Source organism: Cyrtonyx montezumae, unplaced genomic scaffold (genome assembly GCF_038088225.1).
Source record: "Cyrtonyx montezumae isolate F1298 unplaced genomic scaffold, pur_monq_1.0 scaffold_8, whole genome shotgun sequence".
Taxonomy (NCBI): domain Eukaryota; kingdom Metazoa; phylum Chordata; class Aves; order Galliformes; family Odontophoridae; genus Cyrtonyx; species Cyrtonyx montezumae.
Window position 1 is genome coordinate 40,702,351 of NW_027072089.1, and position 19,757 is coordinate 40,722,107.

At 38.1% G+C, this 19,757-nt stretch overlaps 1 protein-coding gene across 4 annotated transcripts in view; it reads left to right on the plus strand.

Moving 5' to 3' along the window:
• The first annotated feature begins 669 nt into the window (after nucleotides 1-669).
• The window catches only part of TRAPPC8 (trafficking protein particle complex subunit 8), a 47,901-nt gene continuing 28,813 nt past the window's right edge, over nucleotides 670-19,757 (plus strand). For 2 of the 4 annotated variants that reach the window (XM_065753435.1, XM_065753436.1), the window contains exons 1-10: nucleotides 670-956; nucleotides 6,529-6,723; nucleotides 9,214-9,297; nucleotides 12,210-12,299; nucleotides 13,227-13,401; nucleotides 13,790-13,943; nucleotides 15,368-15,455; nucleotides 16,674-16,921; nucleotides 18,202-18,317; nucleotides 19,390-19,540. In XM_065753435.1, coding sequence (XP_065609507.1) covers nucleotides 800-956; nucleotides 6,529-6,723; nucleotides 9,214-9,297; nucleotides 12,210-12,299; nucleotides 13,227-13,401; nucleotides 13,790-13,943; nucleotides 15,368-15,455; nucleotides 16,674-16,921; nucleotides 18,202-18,317; nucleotides 19,390-19,540 — 1,458 coding nt within the window. In that variant the 5' untranslated portion in view covers nucleotides 670-799. The remainder of the gene's footprint in view (nucleotides 957-6,528; nucleotides 6,724-9,213; nucleotides 9,298-12,209; nucleotides 12,300-13,226; nucleotides 13,402-13,789; nucleotides 13,944-15,367; nucleotides 15,456-16,673; nucleotides 16,922-18,201; nucleotides 18,318-19,389; nucleotides 19,541-19,757) is intronic. The other 2 variants (XM_065753437.1, XM_065753438.1) reach the window with 1 other exon arrangement.

The window sequence follows — 19,757 nt, forward strand, 5'->3', positions numbered from 1 at the left end:
AGAGGCTGAATCAAAAGTCCTAAGCCATGGGAAAACATGGGAAGTGAAACTGAACCTCTGCTAAAAAGGCGTCGGATGTTCAGCATTTAAAAATTGCTTTTAATGTCAAACCAGTTGTGGTTAGGATTGGGACTTTTTTGTTCCATGCCAATCTACCAGCTGTAATCTGTATGATGTTCTGAAGCACACGATTAAGTGGGATAATGGGAAAAGCACTGTTGTTTCCATATGCCAGGTGGAGGTCCCACTTCATCTCTGGAAACGTTATTTTGGACTCTCTTTGGAGAGCTTCCAAACCAGGAAAAAGCATAAATATTTGCACAAAGCTGGCCTTTGACTTGTTCTAGTGTCTATCAAAACCAAAATATATTTTATGCCATCTTGAGTAGCTTTTGGATAATATTTCCGAGATTAGCTGTTGAAGTGCACCTAAAGGAGGGCCATGACTGGAAGGCTGGAGCACCTCTACTATGAAGGTAGGTTGAGGGAGCTGAGGTTGACCAGTCTGGAGAAGAGAAGGCGCTGGGGGAGACCTCACTGCACTCAGGAGGCGCCGCCCCCGCCGGAACGCACTGTGCGCCCCACGGCCACCGTCGCCTCCCCCGCCTCGGCCCCGCCCCTCGCGGCCAATCACATGAGCGAGCGCGGAGGCCGCCGGGACGGGCGCTACCCGAGGGGCTCGGCGGAGGCGCGACATGGCGGCTGGGTCCGCTTGCTGAGCGCTCGGCCGACTGCGGCCTCGGCGGGAGAAGCGGAACGAGGTGACGGGTCCGGCTCGGGCTCCCCGACGGCGGCGGCCATGGCCCAGTGCGTGCAGTCGGTGCAGGAGTTCATCCAGGACTCGTTCGTGCCCTTGGTGGCCGCGCTGTGCAGCGAGGAGGCGGAGCGGCTGACCCGCAGGAACAACCTGAGTTTCGCCGAGCTGGTGAAGCCCTTCTGCCGCCTCACCTCGGAAGGTCGGTGCCGGCCGTGGGGGCAGGGAAGGCGGTGTCGTTGCTCCCTTCTTCCCGCGGGGGCGACGGGCAGGGCGGGGACGAGCAGCCTTCCCCCGGCAGTACCGGGCTGGCCTTTGGCTGGGCTGCTGCCGTTCGTTTGGCTTCTGTTTTTGCTCTGTATACCCTCGGGAGCTGAGCTTTTCTTGCAGACATCGCAAAGGACGGCAGGGTCAAGGGGAAGTGTGCTTTTAAAGCGAGCTCGCCCGAAGCTGCTGTCTGCATCGTGCTATAGCTATGTGCTTTCTTGCTGCCCGGCTTTCTCTTACAGCTGAAATCGCAACCAGCGTTCTGGGAGGTGTTTACATGGGTAGGTAATGATAAGACAAGGGGGAATGGCTTGAAACTAAAGGAAGGGTTGTCAGGGTGGAGCTTTTTACTGAGAGAGTGGTGAGGTGCTGGAGCATGCTGCCTAGAGAGGCTGAGGTTGCCTCGTATCTAGAGGTGTTTAAGGCTGGGTTGGATGGGGCCCTGGACAATTAGATCTGATAGTTGGTGTAGCAGCTGGCAACCCTGCCTGTTACTAAAGGGTTGGAACTTATGGTCTTTGGGGTCCCTTCTATGGTTCTCACACCTGATGTTTTGTCATATGTACTTTGTTGATGCACCTGTGAATGGGAGCTGTGCCGACAGAATGGGAGAACTGTACTGGTTACATGTCATAGATAAAAACAGCCATAAAGAATCCCAGTTAAACTAGGAGTTGGCCTCTTTGAAGAGTAAATCAGGTTCTTTAATGTGTAAAACAGGCAATAACTTAATTAACTTAATATAAGCTATGCTTCTCAGTCCACTCTTTATCAGAAAAGAACTGCAGAGCCGCTCACCAGTGTGGCAATGCAGTGGCTTTTTTTCAGATTAGGTTTTTGGCAGACACTTGGCTCAGAGAGACTTCAGCTTTGCATCTTGTATAGAGAAAACAGCAAAAAGATGAGTCTTGAGCTGTCTCTCAAGCTAGGTGTTTGCGTTGTTGCTCAAGTGAGTGACAACAACTTGAAAGCTAGTTTGTGTGAAAGTTTACCTTTATTTTGTGGCAAGTCTAGAAACCATAATGATCATATTCAATATTTATAGAGAAGTTTTTTTTGTCTATCAACACTCGTGAGCTATGTGGAATGCAGCACAGATTAAATAAAAACAAAACCACAAAGGCAAAAGCTTAGACCCTTGGAGTTTCTAAGTTTCTAAAATTACTTAGACATCTGTTTTGGTTCTTTAGTTAAAAGTAGTGCATATAGAAAACAAAACCAGACAGACTGTTCAAAGTGGAGTGCTCATTTTGAGGAACACTTAGTTTTCTTGTTGCTCACTTGTAACTATTTTTGTTCTGACTGTTGTAGCAGTTAAGGAACTCTCAAACCTGGATCATCCCCAGTGTTCCAGTGTAAGTGCAGATCTCTGTGCCATATCAGTGCTTATAAACTGAACTGTTGTTCCCCCAATTTTTGCTCCCTAAAGGCATTGGTTGTGGCTGAAGTTTAAATTCCCTCAATGTGCTGTAAGACTTTGATCTTGTTAGTTGGGGTACTGATTCTGTTTTTCTGTATTCCTCTGAAAACTTGCGTAGGGAAGCTCTACTGTTTGCATGTTATCAACTCATACCTTTTGATACTTCTGTGATAGGTGTTCTGTAGGTCCTATAGTGTAATTGTATAAATAAACGTGCTTATTGTTACCTTAATCGCCATGATACAGTTTTCATTTCTTAATCTCACACTTGTGCCTATCATGAGGAACGTTTGGGAACAGGCATCCTTATTGTTCTCTCTAAGCTGCCAAACTGACAGCGAGAACTACCCTTCAAGGCCTGACCCAGGCTGGGAGGATGGAGACATTAAAGCTAGGAGCAGTGGATTTGTGGCCACCCTACTGTATGTCACAGTCATGCAGTTATTCACTCCAAGTGTGACTTCCTCTGCCAGTTTCTTGGATAATGCATTGCTGTGTGCAGTAAGAAGCTTCTTGAGATGAAAGCTGGTATGCATGTGAGGGTGGGGAGATTAGTACTTGGTGCTGACTTCAGGCAGAAAACTAGTTATGTGCAGTAAAATTGTTGGCACAATAGTATAAACAGTTTCTCTATCTTCCAAATACAAGGAGGTCAGTGACAGGAAAGAATGCTTGTTGCAGTCTGCACAGTCACTGTTGCATGAATTCTGCTAACTGTATCCCATGTATGAGACTCTGGGAACTGTAGAAGTTGTTGAATTGCTGTGTGGTAATAGGCTTGACCAGGCATTAAAGCTTTTCCGTGGTGTTTTTCATTTCCAGTTGAGAGAGAGGCATCATATAGCACAGCAGATTGTGTGCTTGTGCACTTGCCTCCAGTGTCTATGTTTTACTACTTAAGGTTGCTTTGCTGTCTTCAGTTTTAAGCCCTGATTTTCTTAATAGAGAGAAGGAAATATGGTATAGTTTTCTTACTTTTCTTTACCTAGCGCTGACTTCACTGAATTTATAATGTAAACTCTTTGTGCACCTTGTTAGAGCACATGTGTTCTTGAACTCTGCAATTTGATGAGGTAATTCACTGGTTTGCTACTGTGTTCTTGGTCCAGTTAGAATATAGATTTTTCCCTGCAGTCTAGGATTTCTGTAATGTAACAAAGGCTGCATGTTCATCAGTGCTGTCTCCCTTAGAATAGGAAATGAAACTCCTGATCCATGTGCAAAACTGTTTTGATGACACTCATTCTATAGTCGTTAAGAGATGTGAAGGCCCAGACTGCTGCTTGGCTCTTGGTGGTACTGAACCAGCAACCTGCTGTTGCTGAGGCTGAGGTCAGATTACAGCTGATTTCAAACAAGCCCAAACAGGGAGTTAGATGCAGTGGGCCTCTGCACTAAGTACTGGTCAGTCCTAATCTACTGATGAACTTCTGCCCCTGAATGACTTGATAGATTGCAAGGGTATTTTTGGCTACTACATCAGCATACGCCAGTAGTGATGTTAGGAAATCCTGAGTGCAAGCTAAGAGTGCTTCTTAGTGTAGTAGTGTAGATGTTGACAATTAAATTACATTTCTTATTGAATGATAAGTTATTAAAAAAAAAAAAGGCAAGAGAATAACTTTATCCTTCCAGTTAAGTTTTGACTTTAAACAAAAACAAAATACCAAACTTTCTTAAAATAAACAAGGTTATTACAGAGTTTATTGTAGATTTTATACCTTCACATTTCTTCTCAAAGCAGTGTTCTTTTTTGGCTGCTATGTTGGTGGTGTTCGCTGGCTAATTTAACAAATATATTTTGTGTAGGCAAATTTTAACAGCAGGTTTTTTTTTTTAAGGTGCTCTAAAAATGCTATGTGACCTAATGCTGTCTTGTTGAAGAAAGTAGCATATACTTCAGGGAGCAAGTGCTGTTTCAAGATAGCTTTGATTTCTCTTTAACTAGAGGGTTTTTTTTTTCCCTTGAAGTGTAAAGGGGTAACTTCTCATAGCTACCTGATTCTAAGCCTTAAATAAGGAAGTGTAGTGGGAAGACTGTTTATTTGGTGAGCTTAGTTTGATGTTAAAATTCTTTTTATGAGCGTTTTAGCCAGTGCTCGAGTTTTCTCAACTTGTGCATTAGAAAATCTTTCCTATCACGTTACTATTTGGGCAAAATATTTTCTTAGCTCTCATTATAATTTTTCCTTCAGAAGTCCACAATATATTGTAATAGATGAAAATATTATAGATGTAATATTGTAATAAATTTTCCTTAGGGTTTAAGGCAAGAATTCTGAACTTCCAGGTATGTTCTTTCTGTTAGTCCTTAGGACTGCATATAGACAATTATTTTTGGCATATATCTTGTATATACATTTGTATGCTTCCCACATTTATGGCTATTGTATTCTAGGAGCGACAGCAAGGATGAGTTTTCTTGGAGCTGCAATGGTGAAGACAAATTGATCTCTTTAGTTCTGTGTCCCTGCTGATTCCTCTTGCATTTAATCTTTCCAGTAATCATGTGTCTGTAGTGTTAGTAATTTGAGGATTAATAATTCATTTATCTGTTATGGTAGGGGGAAGAATGTAGAATTCCACAAGTGGAGCTCTGCATTTACAAATCATGTTATTGCACCTGGTAAAATGTATTGCTCTCTGTAAGATACAAAAGAGATTGTAGCCTGGATGCTTTTCAGGAAAGAATCAAAGAGCTAGACCTTGAACTGGAAGGTGGGCCAGCACAGATAAATGTAAAAACTAATTTTCTTGTTAAGGTTTTGCTTTTCAAGAGACCGAGAGGTCTTCTAATGCCCACTCTCATACTCTCCCCTCCCAAAAACAAATAAACAAAAAAAGCAAACGGAAAACCACAAAATGAGAGCAGGGAAGTGGGGATTAAAAGTAGTTTTATATTATTAAAGGAAGAAAGTATGATCTTTGCCTATGTTAGTTTAGCTTTTAATATATGGAGAACAAAGGAAACTACATATGTGCATTTGTGTGCTGTTTCAGCATTAACATTCTGTGAAATATTCTTAGTCATCTTTGTTGAACTTTGCTGACCTGTCCTTTAGACTTGGTTCTGGAATTCATATGTTTGGTTCCAGTGGGCTTGAGGCTGTTTCTTTCACAGTGTTCTCTGTTTGGTGGAGCTCTTAGAGAAGTACCTCTTAAAGAGAGGGAATTATTTTGGAGATGAGTAACACAGAACCCAAACAGTGTAAACTATGATGTGCTGTTAAACATGAAGCTCATTTTAATAATGAATCTGCTTATCTTTTGGAGTATGGTTTACTGGCAAGCATCTAGTTAACTTTCTTTAGACGAGCAGTCTCTCTGTACTAACTTAAACACTTGTCATCAGTTTGTGGTTCTTGCACAAACATTATTATGTCCATGGACTTGACCTGTGTTGTCAGGGTGGTGTTTTTGTGGCTGCATGCAATAACCCACTATTTCATGCAGAATTCTGCATAATTTTGAAACCAATATGCAATGTTCATATCATTTCTTTCTGGTTTTAAACAAACATTTGAAGGTGAGTCATGTTGTTGTTATTACTGTTTACTTTGTTTTAATTGATCTACCAAAAGTTTACCACTCAAGAAATGTAACTTTCAATAACACTTTTTAGAAGTTAATCAGTTATGTGATGTTACTTGGAGAATAGTAGAGTTCTGGAACTAGTATTTAAAAAAAGTAAATAACCCACAAGGTGATCACACTTTGGGCATATCCTTTAATTCCACTCCTTGGAACATGAGGTGTGTATTCCACATATATTTTAGAAGCTTTCAGTGCAAGTATATTCCACAAGGACGAGGGTGTACAGCAGTATAGGCTATTGGTTTTATGGATACCTTGTTTCTTGGAGTGGACATTCTTCTGAACTGAACTCTGCTTACATTTTTGTCAGCTTGTCTAAATGAACTTTATGCTGAATATTAAGTAAATTCTTCCTTCTCCCTAGTCCCTGCTCCATTTTTTGATACTCAGGTATTATGCATTGAGGTATTAAATTGATAGTGAGGTTCAATGGAGAACTGGAGAAATGCTTATTTATGATAATTATTGTAGTAACTATACTTTTTTCTTTTAGTTCACATGAGAGATCCTAATAACCAGCTTCACATAATTAAAAATCTGAAGATTGCTGTCAACAACATTATTACTCACCCACCTCAGCATGGTGCCATTCGAAAGCTTCTGAATGATGTTGTGTCTATCAGTCAGCCTGCTGAAGGACTAGTAGCTAACGTAATCACAGCTGGAGATTATGATCTGAACATTAGTGGTAAGTAATGATACCGTATTTTTCTGTAGTTCAAATTAGATGCTACTGTAAGTTTTCTAATCACGCTATCAAGTTTGTAGCATACATTAAAGTTCCTTTGAGGGTTGATCAGTTTTGATAATTGAAACTTCAGCATAAAAATTGACTCAGATAGCTTTGTTTTTTATATACTTCAAAAGAATAGTTGAAATCAATTAAAAATTCCTAAGTTAAATTTGTTTTCCAGTGTTGTTTCTGTGAACTTCGGTAGAAATATCATACTATAGAAAATGACCTCAGTTTGTTTTTTCTAATTAACTTATCAGATCAGAGGGCCTTTACTTTTTTTTTTGACAAATTTGAGATACTAACATTTTACCCTTGGTTGGTTGAATAACAATGAGGTATTACTGATGTATGGGCTTATTTTGTTTGTCCCTTCCTGCTTAGTGCTTTAGAGTTCATAAAGTCATCATAAACAGTTGAAGGATAAAAGGGTTTTGAGGAAAAATGAGTAAATCTTTGCCTCACACTTTTTTTGTTGAACTCAGTGTTTCATATTTCACTGTCAAAATGATTAGAAGAATGGTCTAACAATGTTTTTTCTTTTCCTCAGTCTCCAGGGGTAAGACATAGTGAATAATATCAATTGAGATCTGATCTTGAGAGCTGAGAAGATTAAGCTCCTCCCAGTTAAGACCCTAATCCATTAAGGCCTTTGAGTACATACTTAATTCAAAGCATATATGCAGTGCCCTATTTAAAGATAAGTCATTTGTTGTACATAATTTAGCTTAGTTGTACGTAGTTTGGCATGCAATGAGGAAGTTGAATCTGTTATAGGGGAAGACAGAGGGCTTTCATACTTTCTTTTTAGCAGAAAATTCATGAAGACTAGTAGCTGATATTTTTTTCAATGTTGATAATGAAAAAATGCATAATTCTACAACTTCAGTTCATAATGTGAGAAGCTATGTCTTCAACTCAGTTGGATATATCAACAGTAAGAGAAAAGACTTGGCTCTTGAAAACTTGAAAGCAGCTCTCAGAAATGTTTCCATGCCTCCTTATCTAAGAAGTTGGTCTGTTTGCATTCTGGAGATTGGAAGACTCCCAAGAAAGCAGAATTGTTTTAGTCCAGAGGATGTCTTAATATTTCTGTTAACCTCAGTTTAGATGCAGGGGGAGAGGGTGATAGTGAATTTGTCATTCCACTTATTTGTAGCGTTGGAAGAAAATACCTCTCCTTTTGTTGTTCGTATCACATCCGAGGCTTCAGCAGTAAATAATTCTCACTCATGGCCATATTGTCTCTCAATGATTAGGTTCTTATTTCCGTTTGGATTGACCATACGCAGAAGGTGGACAGGGAATAATCTGTTGAGTGTCATACAGAAATATAGAAGCACTTCTTGGCTTTTGTAGTTTTGTGGTCCACTTCCTTAGGGCTTTAGCACAAAACATGAGCACAGTACACTTGATCATGAAATCTGGTTCTCGTTACAATGTAGGAGGATGTATGGAAGTCTAGCTTGTCAGATAGTTGTTTTTCTACACAGGAAATGTCATGTTTCCTAAGAAACGTTTTTTTTCTATGTTGTTAGAGTATCTTATTAAAAATGGGTGAAGTGTTTAATTTCTGACCAGAAAACAAACATACATATATATATTTTTTCCCATGGAAGTGTGACATACTCTGATCAGATTTGCTTCTCTTTTTTTCTTTTGGTAAATTAGTTTTCTGGGATGGTAGTATTGAAACATATTTACTTGATCTTTAATGATGATGAAGTGTAACATATTATAAAGAGATGGTTCAACAAAGCCAGGTGTGAGTATTTCCTGGGATTGTAATACTGCTCTAAGCAAAAAAATAAAAGCTTGGAAACTGCTGTGGTGTATTGGTTTAATTGTTTACAACCCTTCTTTGTTACAATTGTTAATAGTTTCAATCATAAATCTGTGATCTTGTACTGATGGATCTGGTTCATTGCTGACAGCATTGCTGATGCTTGCCTTCAGTCATGCATGTCCCTCCCATATACTGGTGCATGTGGAGAATGAGGGAAAGTGAACCCACTAAAGGCTGAGTCTTTTTTCTTCTGAGTATGCTTTCAGCTGCATCACTTCCATGACTGTTTGTTTAGGGCTGCATGATGCTAACTCTGGCATTCAGCCCTTCAAGGATATGACAGATAGAAGTTAGAATGTTGAGGCAACCATCCAGCAGCAAGCCTCTTAATTGTGTTAATTGCAGGCTGAGAGATCTCAGAAATTGGTGGCTTACTCCTACTAGAAAAATAGAAATGTATTTACATATAACTCTGTTTCACATTGTGGAACGTGGAGAAGCCTGAAATGTTCATGACTTCTCCAGAGTTAAATGTCTTCAGTCCCTGATGGTCCTGAATGATATAGATTTTTCTCCTTCATGCTACCAGAGCGTAAAAACCATTATTGTGTTTGAACCTGACCTGTTTTAGTGTAATAATACCATGTTTTTTCTATCAGATCGCTCAGTTAAAGCTAGTGTCCCTTGGTACAGTAATTGGAAAAAGACATTGATGGAACTGAACACATCCACGGTTTATTCAGGTATCTTTTGTGGTTGGAGCCAATTTGCCAAATTGCCCTTTTTTCCTTTCTCTACATGCCCCATCCACCTCTTCTTACCATCTTCTACAACTGTTTAGCACTTATCTTGATGTAGATATGTGTACCTCCATTTTTTTCCATAAAATAAATAAAGTGCTGGGTGGTGGTTGATTTTTTCTCTTTTAGTTACATTTCTGCTGCTGATTTAACCTAAATCATTTGGCCTTTCCATAGCATTCTATGAGTGCATAGTGGTGATGGTGGTGAGGAAGTGATCTGATGCTGTAAAAGCACTGCCTTGTTTGGTCCTATGGAGATATGTACGATCACTGTTCTATATTTCAAACATGTTTTCTTGCTTCTCCATAGATTTCTTTTTTCCTCTTACTGAATAGTGGTGCTTTGCAAATTGGAACTGAACTATTAACTGTACCAGAGCACATGTGTCTGTTATGCTGATATTCTTTCTGGTGTATGACTTCCTTATAAACAAGAAGCCTTGTGACATGTGACTTGTTTCTGCCAAGATGCATTGGCTATTGTCCTCTGAACTTATGTGAAGCTTGATGTTGTGATGTATAAAATGGACAGTTTTTGGTGTTTTTCATTTTTTAACAGTAGCAAAGCTTGTGCCTTCAGTTAGTAATAGCTGTCATTTCAAAGGTGTCCAGTGGTGTGCTGCTAAATACTTTTTCTGGAATACTGGTATCCATGAAATCCATCTTACTTAGTGAAGTAGCTAAAAATACTGAGACTAAAAATGCTACTTCTAGTGAAGTAGACTTCTTAGTCTTAAGCTGATATATATGAAAAGGAACTACCAATTTTCTTTCTTAACAATTCTGAACAAATTAGCAAGCTGCTTAAATTCAGCTCCTCTTGTTTAACCTCCTGTAAACACACACTGGAAAACTGAAAAGCATACAGGTCTGTGTTTCTGAATGACAAGCATTACTGTGAATTGCTGAAATGTTAAATAATTATATATGAAATTTTTATTTAATACTGTTTTTATTTTGAATAGAATGCATGTTTATTTAGATGTCTAATGTAAATGGTTACAGCCCTGAGCAAATACTGTTTATTTTGGATGTGGTGAGGGAGTTCAGTTACGTTTACTGGGCTGATTGAAAGGCTGAGAAATAGGTGTAGTGCATTCCTGTTTGTGGATCTGTCAGATTTCTTAAACTTCTGTGCTTGAGTTCGACAGAAAGGGAAAACTGAAATTAGAGCTTGAAATGAAAATGGAGTTAACACTTGATTAACTTAGAATGTGAGTTAGAGAAGCTGTGGATGCCTCATCCCTGGAGGTGCTGAAGGCCAGGTTGGATGGGGCCCTGGACAGCTAATCTAGTAGGTGGCAGCCCTACCTGTGGCAGGAGATGGAACTGGATGGGCTTTTATGGTCCCTTCCAATCGAAGCTGTCCTATGATACTTATTTCTGCTATTTTTTACCCCAATAGTTTGTTTGATGTGAACCCTACAAGGCTGTATTATACTTCTGAAAAATATTCTTGAGTCATTTTCTCATGGCTTGTTCTAGTAACAAACCGTACTTTCTTTTATTCAAATACCTGGAAAATATACATATGTGATAGACTTAGTTAAACCAAAATTTTTTCATACCATCAATCAAAGAGCAGATACATAGAAAGATGATATGTGAATGCTAGAAATTTGCCTTCTATTGGTTTACTTATAATGTGAGATGTTCTGAGTAGTAGACTGAGTTCAGCTGTGCAGTGTGAATATGTCTGATTCCTCTGTGGATGAAGCTGATAGCAGATGGCTGGACAACAGAAGATGAAGTGAAAAGCATTAACTTAGTGCACTGGAGGAAAGTTGCAATGTATGAATTGAATTCAGTTTTTTGAAGTCAGCCAGTAGATTAAGGGCTTGAGAGGTGGCAGGAAGAAATCAGCTTTAGAGGGTCTTCACGTGAGTTGAATCAGGGAATGTTCTTGGTGCCCTATAAGGAGAACAAATACTTTCAGGAATTAGTGTGTATTTCTGTATCAGTTATTGTTTTCTAGTTTGCAGGTGAGTTTACTCTGGGTTCTAACCTTTCACTGTAAAGTCAGGTAATTAAAGATGGAATAATTTATATCTAGGGTCATTTTTTTCTGCATAGGTAAGGGAGATGCAGAATTATGATAGTAAAGCATTTCCTAAAGGAACAAGTGTTTCATGGCTGGATTGTGGGAAGAATCAGACAAAACTCTTGTTTACGTTCTTTGAATATCTCCAGACATGCTTCACTTCTTTCAAGCTGATGTTCTTAAACATTAAGGACCCCGTTGTAAAAGAGTGGGTGTACATGACAGGTTAATGTAATAAGGCACTAATGGCACAACATAGATCTGAACTTCTAGCTTTTTGTATCTCTGCATGGTCAGATGACAACTAAACTGTTGCTGTGGCTTTATCCAGAAGGAGGAAGAGGACTGCTGCGGAGCCAAGTAACAAAGCTTTCAGGAAGCTTCAGAAAAACTGTCAGGATAGGGTTTTGGTAATTCTTGGTTCCTTTACATAGTTAAAAATTAAATTTGCTTCTCAGTTGTTGCATTCCTACAGTAGGCAAATACAATGATAGAGGAATTTTGTAATTTTTATGTTCCCAAGCTTCTGTTTTTAGAGGGGTGGTAAGGAGTTAACTGAATAATGCTGAGGAAGTTGATACTTAAGATGCTGTTCAATATCACGAGATTTGATTGAGAGAGTTATTTTTTCCTCCTTGTATATATTTTGATGTTTCCTTTTTAGATTCTCTTCCTTTATTTGCCATGCAAACTTTGTCAGAGTTTGCAAGATTTACTTTTAGGTGTAGTATTTCATGTTTCCTTTTTATAAATGACTATTCAGAAGTATGGTTAAATAATTAAATTTCATATTACCTTATTGTGTATTTCAGCTACTACTCCTTGGTTTGAGTCTTACAGAGAGTGCTTTCTTCAGTCCATGCCCGCATCAGATCATGAGTTTCTAAACCACTATGTTGCATGTATCCTTCAAGTGTTACACACCTCTTTACTGCTGGCTGCAGTAATGCAGGAGACTTTGACATTTTAGAATTGTTTTCTTGCCACAGTGCTTTGAAGTATGTGCTTTTATGTTTGAGTGTACAAGATAATTTTGTTAAGAGGTCAGGTTTTTCTTTGTAGTAAAACCCATACCTGTTTGTGTCAAACTGAACACAAAGCTTGTACATGTAACTTAAACTTACTTATCCTAAATTATTTTCTGCTGTAGCTCTTTAGGTGTCTGCTAACTGTACCCTAAGCACTATAAAGATCTGTGTGCCTGGGATGAACCTGCAGACTTTTACAGCATTGCTAGCAGATTGAAGGTGGGGAGGTCAGAAAGTACGTGTCAAAGGAAAAAATCAAAAACAAAAAACCATACTTTTAACTGTTTGGGACAAAAAGAGGAAAAGAAGTCTGGAAAGATGCCTAAATGTGTTCATAGTGTTTTTGCTACTGTAACTTAACCCTGATTTGCTTGTCTGCAGGGAAAATTAAAATATACTGTTTTATTTGTAGCTGATGTTAGGTTTCACAAATGTAATGCTGTGGGTCTTGTAACATGTACTCTGTTTCTAATTAATAACTAATTCATTACACTGAATCCCTTACCCTGTTCCACTGTGGTGGATATGTTGGTTGCCATTTAAAAGAAGCTTGTACAGAAATCTGGCAAAAAAAAAAAGATTCTGACCCTGGCTACCTTAACCTTGTTGGTTAAGTGACTGTCTAAATGCTACTTCTATTGAGGCATAGATCAAATTCAAGCTATATGTGCTGTTATGGTAGTGCATTTCACTGATTTAAGGTAAATAGGATGTGTGCAATGTTTATTTTATACTCTGCCTATTTTATTATCATTGGCTGTTCCTGAGTTCTTTTGGTTAATGTCCTTAACATGAGTTTAGGTATGCTTGTAGTTTCTTCTAGTGAACCAGAGCCCATGGAGCAATTTCTGAAGCTGTCGCAAGAACAACATCGAATTCAGCATAGTAGTGAATACTCTTATCCAAAATGGTTTATACCAAACACACTCAAGTACTATGTGTTACTGCATGATGTAAGCTCAGGTGAAGAGCAAAGGTAGGTCTTCTGCTATCAGATAAATAATTTTAAATGCTTGAATTTATAAATTATTGGTTGGATTAGACATGCAGTGTAATCTATTAACCTGTATGCGGTTATCAAGGCAGCCTTCTTTAAGTAGTACTTTTTATGTAGTTCTTGTGTTATGTAAAAAAAATAAATAAATTAGTTTTTTCTTCTTGAAGTAGAAACTTTCCTTGCTGGCTCACTGAATTAGTTCTTGGATTGTTGATTTTATTCTTGTGCAAGGCATCCATTTAAAAACATGCGTTTTTTTATTATAAATCCTGTGGATAATAGTCTAGGGTAGACTATTGTGATAAGCACTTAAAATAGAATCGGTTGATTATCAAGACAGGCTAGATGTTACCATTTCTTTTTTCAGAGCTGACTCCATTTATGAAGAGATGAAGCAGAGGTACGGAACTCAGGGTTGCTATTTGCTGAAAATAAATTCTCGAGTATCTAACAGAGGAACAGATGAACAAATACCAGATCCTTGGAGCCAGTACCTTCAGAAAAACTCCATCCAGAACCAGGTATTTCAGTGTTTCAAAAACAACTTATAAGGTACATACAAATGCCAATGGGACTGTTTGTTCTGTAGGCTTAATGGGGACCTTATCATTCTCTACAACTCCCTGAAAGGAGGTTGTGCTGAGGTGGAGGTCAGCCTCTTCTCCCATGTAACTAGTGACATGAGAGGGAATGGCCTCAATCTGTGCTGGAGGAGATTCAGGTTGAATGTTAGGAAAAAATCTCTTCTCCAAAAGTGGTCAGGTGCTGGAATGGGTTGCCCAGGGAGTCAGTTGAGTCACCACTCCAGGAGGTGTTCAGGAAACATCTAGATGTTATATTGAAGCACATGATTAAGTGTGGAAATATAAGGTGGATGGTTGGACTGTGGATGGTCTTAGGTGTTTTCCAACTGTAGTAATTTTATGATTTTTAGTTGTTAAATTTTTCTTTAGTTCTGTGTATGTGGTTCTTCAGAATAGGCTAATAAGTAGTCAAGCTATGTAAAAGATTTTTTTTAACTTGACCTTTGTGTGAGGATGGAAGGTGAGTCCTTTTCCTAAGAGCTGAGTCTGTGCAATTCAGAGTCACTGCAAGAGACACAGAAGCACTCATCTACCTGAGATGAGAGAATGGAAGGGAAACTGAAATAATAAGTTACTGTTGCTTGCAATGGATGTGCCCATTCATACCTTCATTTTTATTCTTACAGTTTCAGGAATCTTGTTTTTCCTACTGTCCTGTGCTTTGCTATTTGTTTCTTTGTAGTAATTTCTTGCAGTCAAATCTAGTCTGTCGTAATACAAGAGTGGCAAACAATCATGTATGCTAGTTCAGAGTACTGATTTCTGTTTTCCATAAGAGTCTGTGTTTTTGACTTCAAGACCAAAAATACGCCTCCTAAATTTTACTTTTGACTGTCTTGCATAACTGTATGCAATTAAAACATATGTGAATCATAGGTCCTTACTTAAATCTAGTTGGCACTGGTAAGTCAAAGCTATTTGTATTCTATGTGCTGTTAAGAGGGCCTGTAAGTAATGTTCCAACATAAATTAGTTTTTTTCTTTTCCATGTCAGCTATTCCCCATTGTTGCTTTTTTTTTGAGCTTGTTCAGGAGTTGCTTTGGGGATCAGCACATATTTACTGCTGTAGACATTGCTATGTAAGTAGCTTCAATAACTGACTGGAAGCCTTCCTTTGGTTGACAGCTATTTTGAGCAAGCCAGAAAATACTTGCTTTATCTGTTGTTGATCATAACTTTTGTCTTTACAATTGGATGGGACCTTAAGGACTCAACAAATTCCTTGAATATATATGAACATCTAGCTGAGTGTGTCTTCTTGGTATCTAGTGAACTTATTCAGTAAACAATAGCTGTTAACTTCATTTTTTTAAAAATGTTCTCATATTCTTAGCCCTAACTTTTTTTTGCCTCCTGATAGGATTGCTATGAAGACTGTCCTTATACTGTCATTTCAAACAAGAATACTGATCACTTGATATCAGATGGCTTAGATAATGAAATTAAAGGTATTTTTACAACTTCCTTCAAAACTTCAGTGTGATAGTTTTTATAGAGCTGCCTTGCATGCAATATTGTCCTGAGTGGTGAAGTTCTGATATGCGCCTACATGTAGTGCTACATTACAAGTATTAAATGGGTTTGAGACTTAAATGTATTCAGTTACTTTCAAAAACTATTGTAGAGTAATACACAGATGAATAATACCGATTGGCATAGTTAATCAAAAATAGATGGAATATGTTAGCTGGATTATCCAGATGGTAAGGAGACAAACAGTAATAGGAAGAATGCTCACCTGTCTCCAAAGATTGAGGCTTGCAAAGGAAACTCTGCAAGGGAGGGATCTCCAACAAGAGGTCCTTCCCTGATGGTGGTCAGCTTTTAAATGGGGTCTAGGAGAGGTGGAGCCAGATTCCACCCCTTCCAGTCACACAGGTGCATTGCCTTCACCTGTGCTCCTGCAGCTGACTCAGTGTGTACCTCAGGTGATCAGTAGTTCAGACTGAGATTCAGCAGTTCCCATACTATTATTCATGAGGATAAATGTTTCAAATCTACAAGTTTAATCAAGGTATAGAGTAAATGTAAGGTAGTCTATAAACTGAAATTGAAAAAATAGTGACTAAAACATTTTTCTTAAGTAATTTCAAGTAATAATTTTCTAAACACAAAAAGGTATGTAAACCTCATGTCCACAAAGCAAAACACTGTAAAACACTGTTATTGGATCTACTAGATTGATGTTAACTGGGAGATGTTCAAGGAACAATGTTGTGTTGAGGGACGTGGTTTACTGAGAACTATAGATGGTAGGTGGGTGGTTGGACTGAATGATCTTAGAGGTCTTTTCTAACCTTGGTGATTTTATTATTTTATTTCATGAAGATTAGATGAATATTGATGTATTAAGCTTGTCTAGGCTAGTATACCACAATGGAAGTTGTCTTTTTTTTTTCTTTTCAAATTAAAAGACATGAAAAATTAAAACTTCTAATAGAAACACAGAAGCAATTGTATCCAATGTATGTACTGTAGCAATAGCTGCATTTCCATCTTTTCATGAATGTTTGACTTTGAATTTAATGCTTACATTAGTTTCCTAGCAGAATTTTGAGTAGGGAAAGCACTGAAGGAAATTAATTTAATAAAAATGACACTCAAAACCACAAATATTTAAGTAACTTCATATTTATGGGGGTTTTGATGTTTCAATCTTTTCATAGATGGCCTGTCAAACAACTTCAAGACTCATCCCCTTCAACTGGATCATCCCAGCAACAGTTTGGATAGCACTGATTATGTGAAGGCTACTGCATCATTGCAAGAATCAAAGAAATCAAACTCTGGAACACCTCATGGTGCTTGTTTAACGCTCACGGATCATGATCGAATTAGGCAGTTCATACAGGAATTCACATTTAGGGGACTTTTGCCACACATAGAGAAGACAATTCGGCAACTCAATGATCAGGTCAGTTCACATCTTAAAAGCAGAACTTAGTTGAAAGGTGGCTTCTTGTGAAAGCCTGCCTAAGCTGTTACAGGCATATTTCTTTGCTTCTAAAATCTTTGTTTCTTCTAGACTATTCTAGCATGAGGACCAAAATGCATTTTTCATTTCAACATTTGAACACATCACCAAGGCTAGGATGTGTTTTTCCAGAAAAGCTGCATGCTCTGATTTCCAAGAGGAATGCATGGACATCCTAAGTCATGCAGTTCTGTTTGGATATCAGTAGCTGAGAATTCATCTCTCAAACTGTGTTTTTTGGAAGTGTGGTATCAAGCATTGATTCTTTGGAAGTGTGATATTTATGTGATATCATACCTATGTTAAGGGAAGGACACGCATTAAAATTGTTTTCATCACAGTAAGATCCTTTCTTTTTTGGGTATGTCACTTCTATTTGGTCCTAAAGGGCTGGAGCAATTGATTGACTTAAACTAGTACAGTCAAATAACTGGGTTTAGCAGTTGGCTTGTACCCAAATATCAGCATGTTAAGTGAACTCTCAGTATTAACTGAATTGTCTGATTAAGCTTTAGTTTTCAGTGTGAGGCTTGCTGATACTACACAGCTGCCCTAATTTGAGTTCTAGGATTTTGTGTATGCTGGCTGCTATCTTACACTGTGGAAGTTTTAGAATGAAATAAAACATATACCAAATGGCCTTATGGGTAGGAATGTAGCATTATATTCCTAATAACTGTAGGAAAAACACATTTAAAAAAAAACCCAAACCATTAATGACCTTTTAAAAGAGATGTAGCTTTATTAGATCAGGGGAGTGGTAATTCCCTGTTCTCAGTGAGGTGGTAGGTACTTCACATGCTGATGGGAAGAATGTTCTCTCTTGATACATATCTATTTAGTGTAGTTTTCACGTTAAACCAGTACCAGAAAATAGATACTCTGTAAGGTTCTTGCAAGTGCATCAAATATTTGCTTTTTTCTTGATTGAAATATCATGGAGTCATAGAATGATTTGGGTTGGAAGGGTCCTTTAAGATCATCTAGATTTAAGTTCTTAGTCTCTGATGTTTGCAGCAACGGTAGTCAGTTTCGAACAGTTCAGTTTGAGTCAGCTGATGTTCATTACATACGTGAACTGCAGCTTGAATCTGTGTCAGTGATTCATTCAATGTAGTTTGTTGCTTTACTGGTTTTTACTGGCTTGGGTTTGTTGTTGGGCTTAAATTGTTTGTATTTCTTTTTCAGTGTAGTACTCTTAATTCGTTGTCTCTTTGCAGTTAATATCCAGGAAAGGCTTGAGTCGATCATTGTTTTCTGCTACTAGAAAGTGGTTTAGTGGCAGTAAGGTTCCAGAGAAAAGCATAAATGAACTGAAGAATACTTCTGGTTTGCTGTAAGTTATTTCAGTCATTACTTTTAAATCTAAAATGGAAATGCCCCTCTTTCTTGCAAGGGAAATCCTGTGTTAATGGTGTTCTGCAAAGCAGACTGAAGCAGCAGTGTTGTAAGAGGCTTGGAATGGTGGAGGAGTGCTATGCCTACATTGAATGATAAAGGCATAGGAAGAACTTAAAAGGGATGAGAGAAAGTGTTTACTGAGCCATCTTTCTGCTATATTTACAGTGAACCTTTCTAAGGTATGAAATGCATACTTTTCAGAGTAATACTCATAAGTGGAAGAGGATGGCCTCCCATAAGGGTTTTAAAAATCTGTATGAGTCTTTTTTATTGTTCAAGCCATACACAAGGGTGTTCTTATGCTTGTTCATGTGGTTCTGTAACTTAATCCGGTTGAGTATTGAATACGTTACTTTTGCTGGTGCATTTTAGAGGTAAATTAAGGTGTATATCATACTTTACACAGCTGTTTTTACGCTAAATACACGCCTTGAATTTTACCAGAATATTTGTTCTTTATCCTTTCTAATATAATTCTCTTTATGAATGATTATTTCTATTAATGGAAAGAATTGTTTTTGCTGTCTGATTGTCACTGCCAAAATCTCAATAGTTCTTGGGCTCTACTTCAAACTCAGTATTCCTGAAACTTGCATGCAACTTCAAGTTTGTGTACTTTGTCTTAAAACTCACGAGCAAACTGTTGTTAATTTCAGAGTCTTTAGAGTTTTATTCTTCCTTCTTCTTTAGCTCTAGCAGTTAATAATACTGAGCAGTTTCAGTGATAACTACTTGCTTTAGTGTTTCATTCATAGGAATGCTTTCTTTAAAAGTTAGTGGGATAGCAAGTCTTGTTTTCACTGCTTACTTGCTGATCAACCAAGTAACCAATTACCATGACAGAAAGGAAGTAGCTGTACTTTCCTTTATAAATTTCTTCTGTGAAAGGTTGAAGCAATGTTGATTTATTCCTTTTCTTTGAATAGAAATTAAGGTGAGCAGAGAGTAGTATATCTTGCTCTATTTGTTGCAATCATGACTTTGAATATAAGTATTTGAATTTATAGGTATCCCCCAGAAGCACCAGAGCTTCAGATCCGGAAAATGGCAGACTTATGCTTTTTGGTGCAACACTATGAACTTGCATACAGCTGTTATCATACAGCAAAGAAGGACTTCTTAAATGATCAGGCAATGCTTTATGCAGCTGGAGCACTGGTTGGTACTTCATATAACCTAAATGTGTTTTCATAGTAATCTCTGTTATTTGTCTGAAAGAAACAAAGTGCAGTCTCTTCTCTCTGCCTCCAATTCTATAAGGGTTTTGCTGAACTTGCCTTATCTTCAGCAAGTCCTAAGGTGCTTTGAAAACTGGTAGCTGCTATTTTACAATGGGAAAAATTGGAGATTTAATTCTTAAAATATGAAATACAGA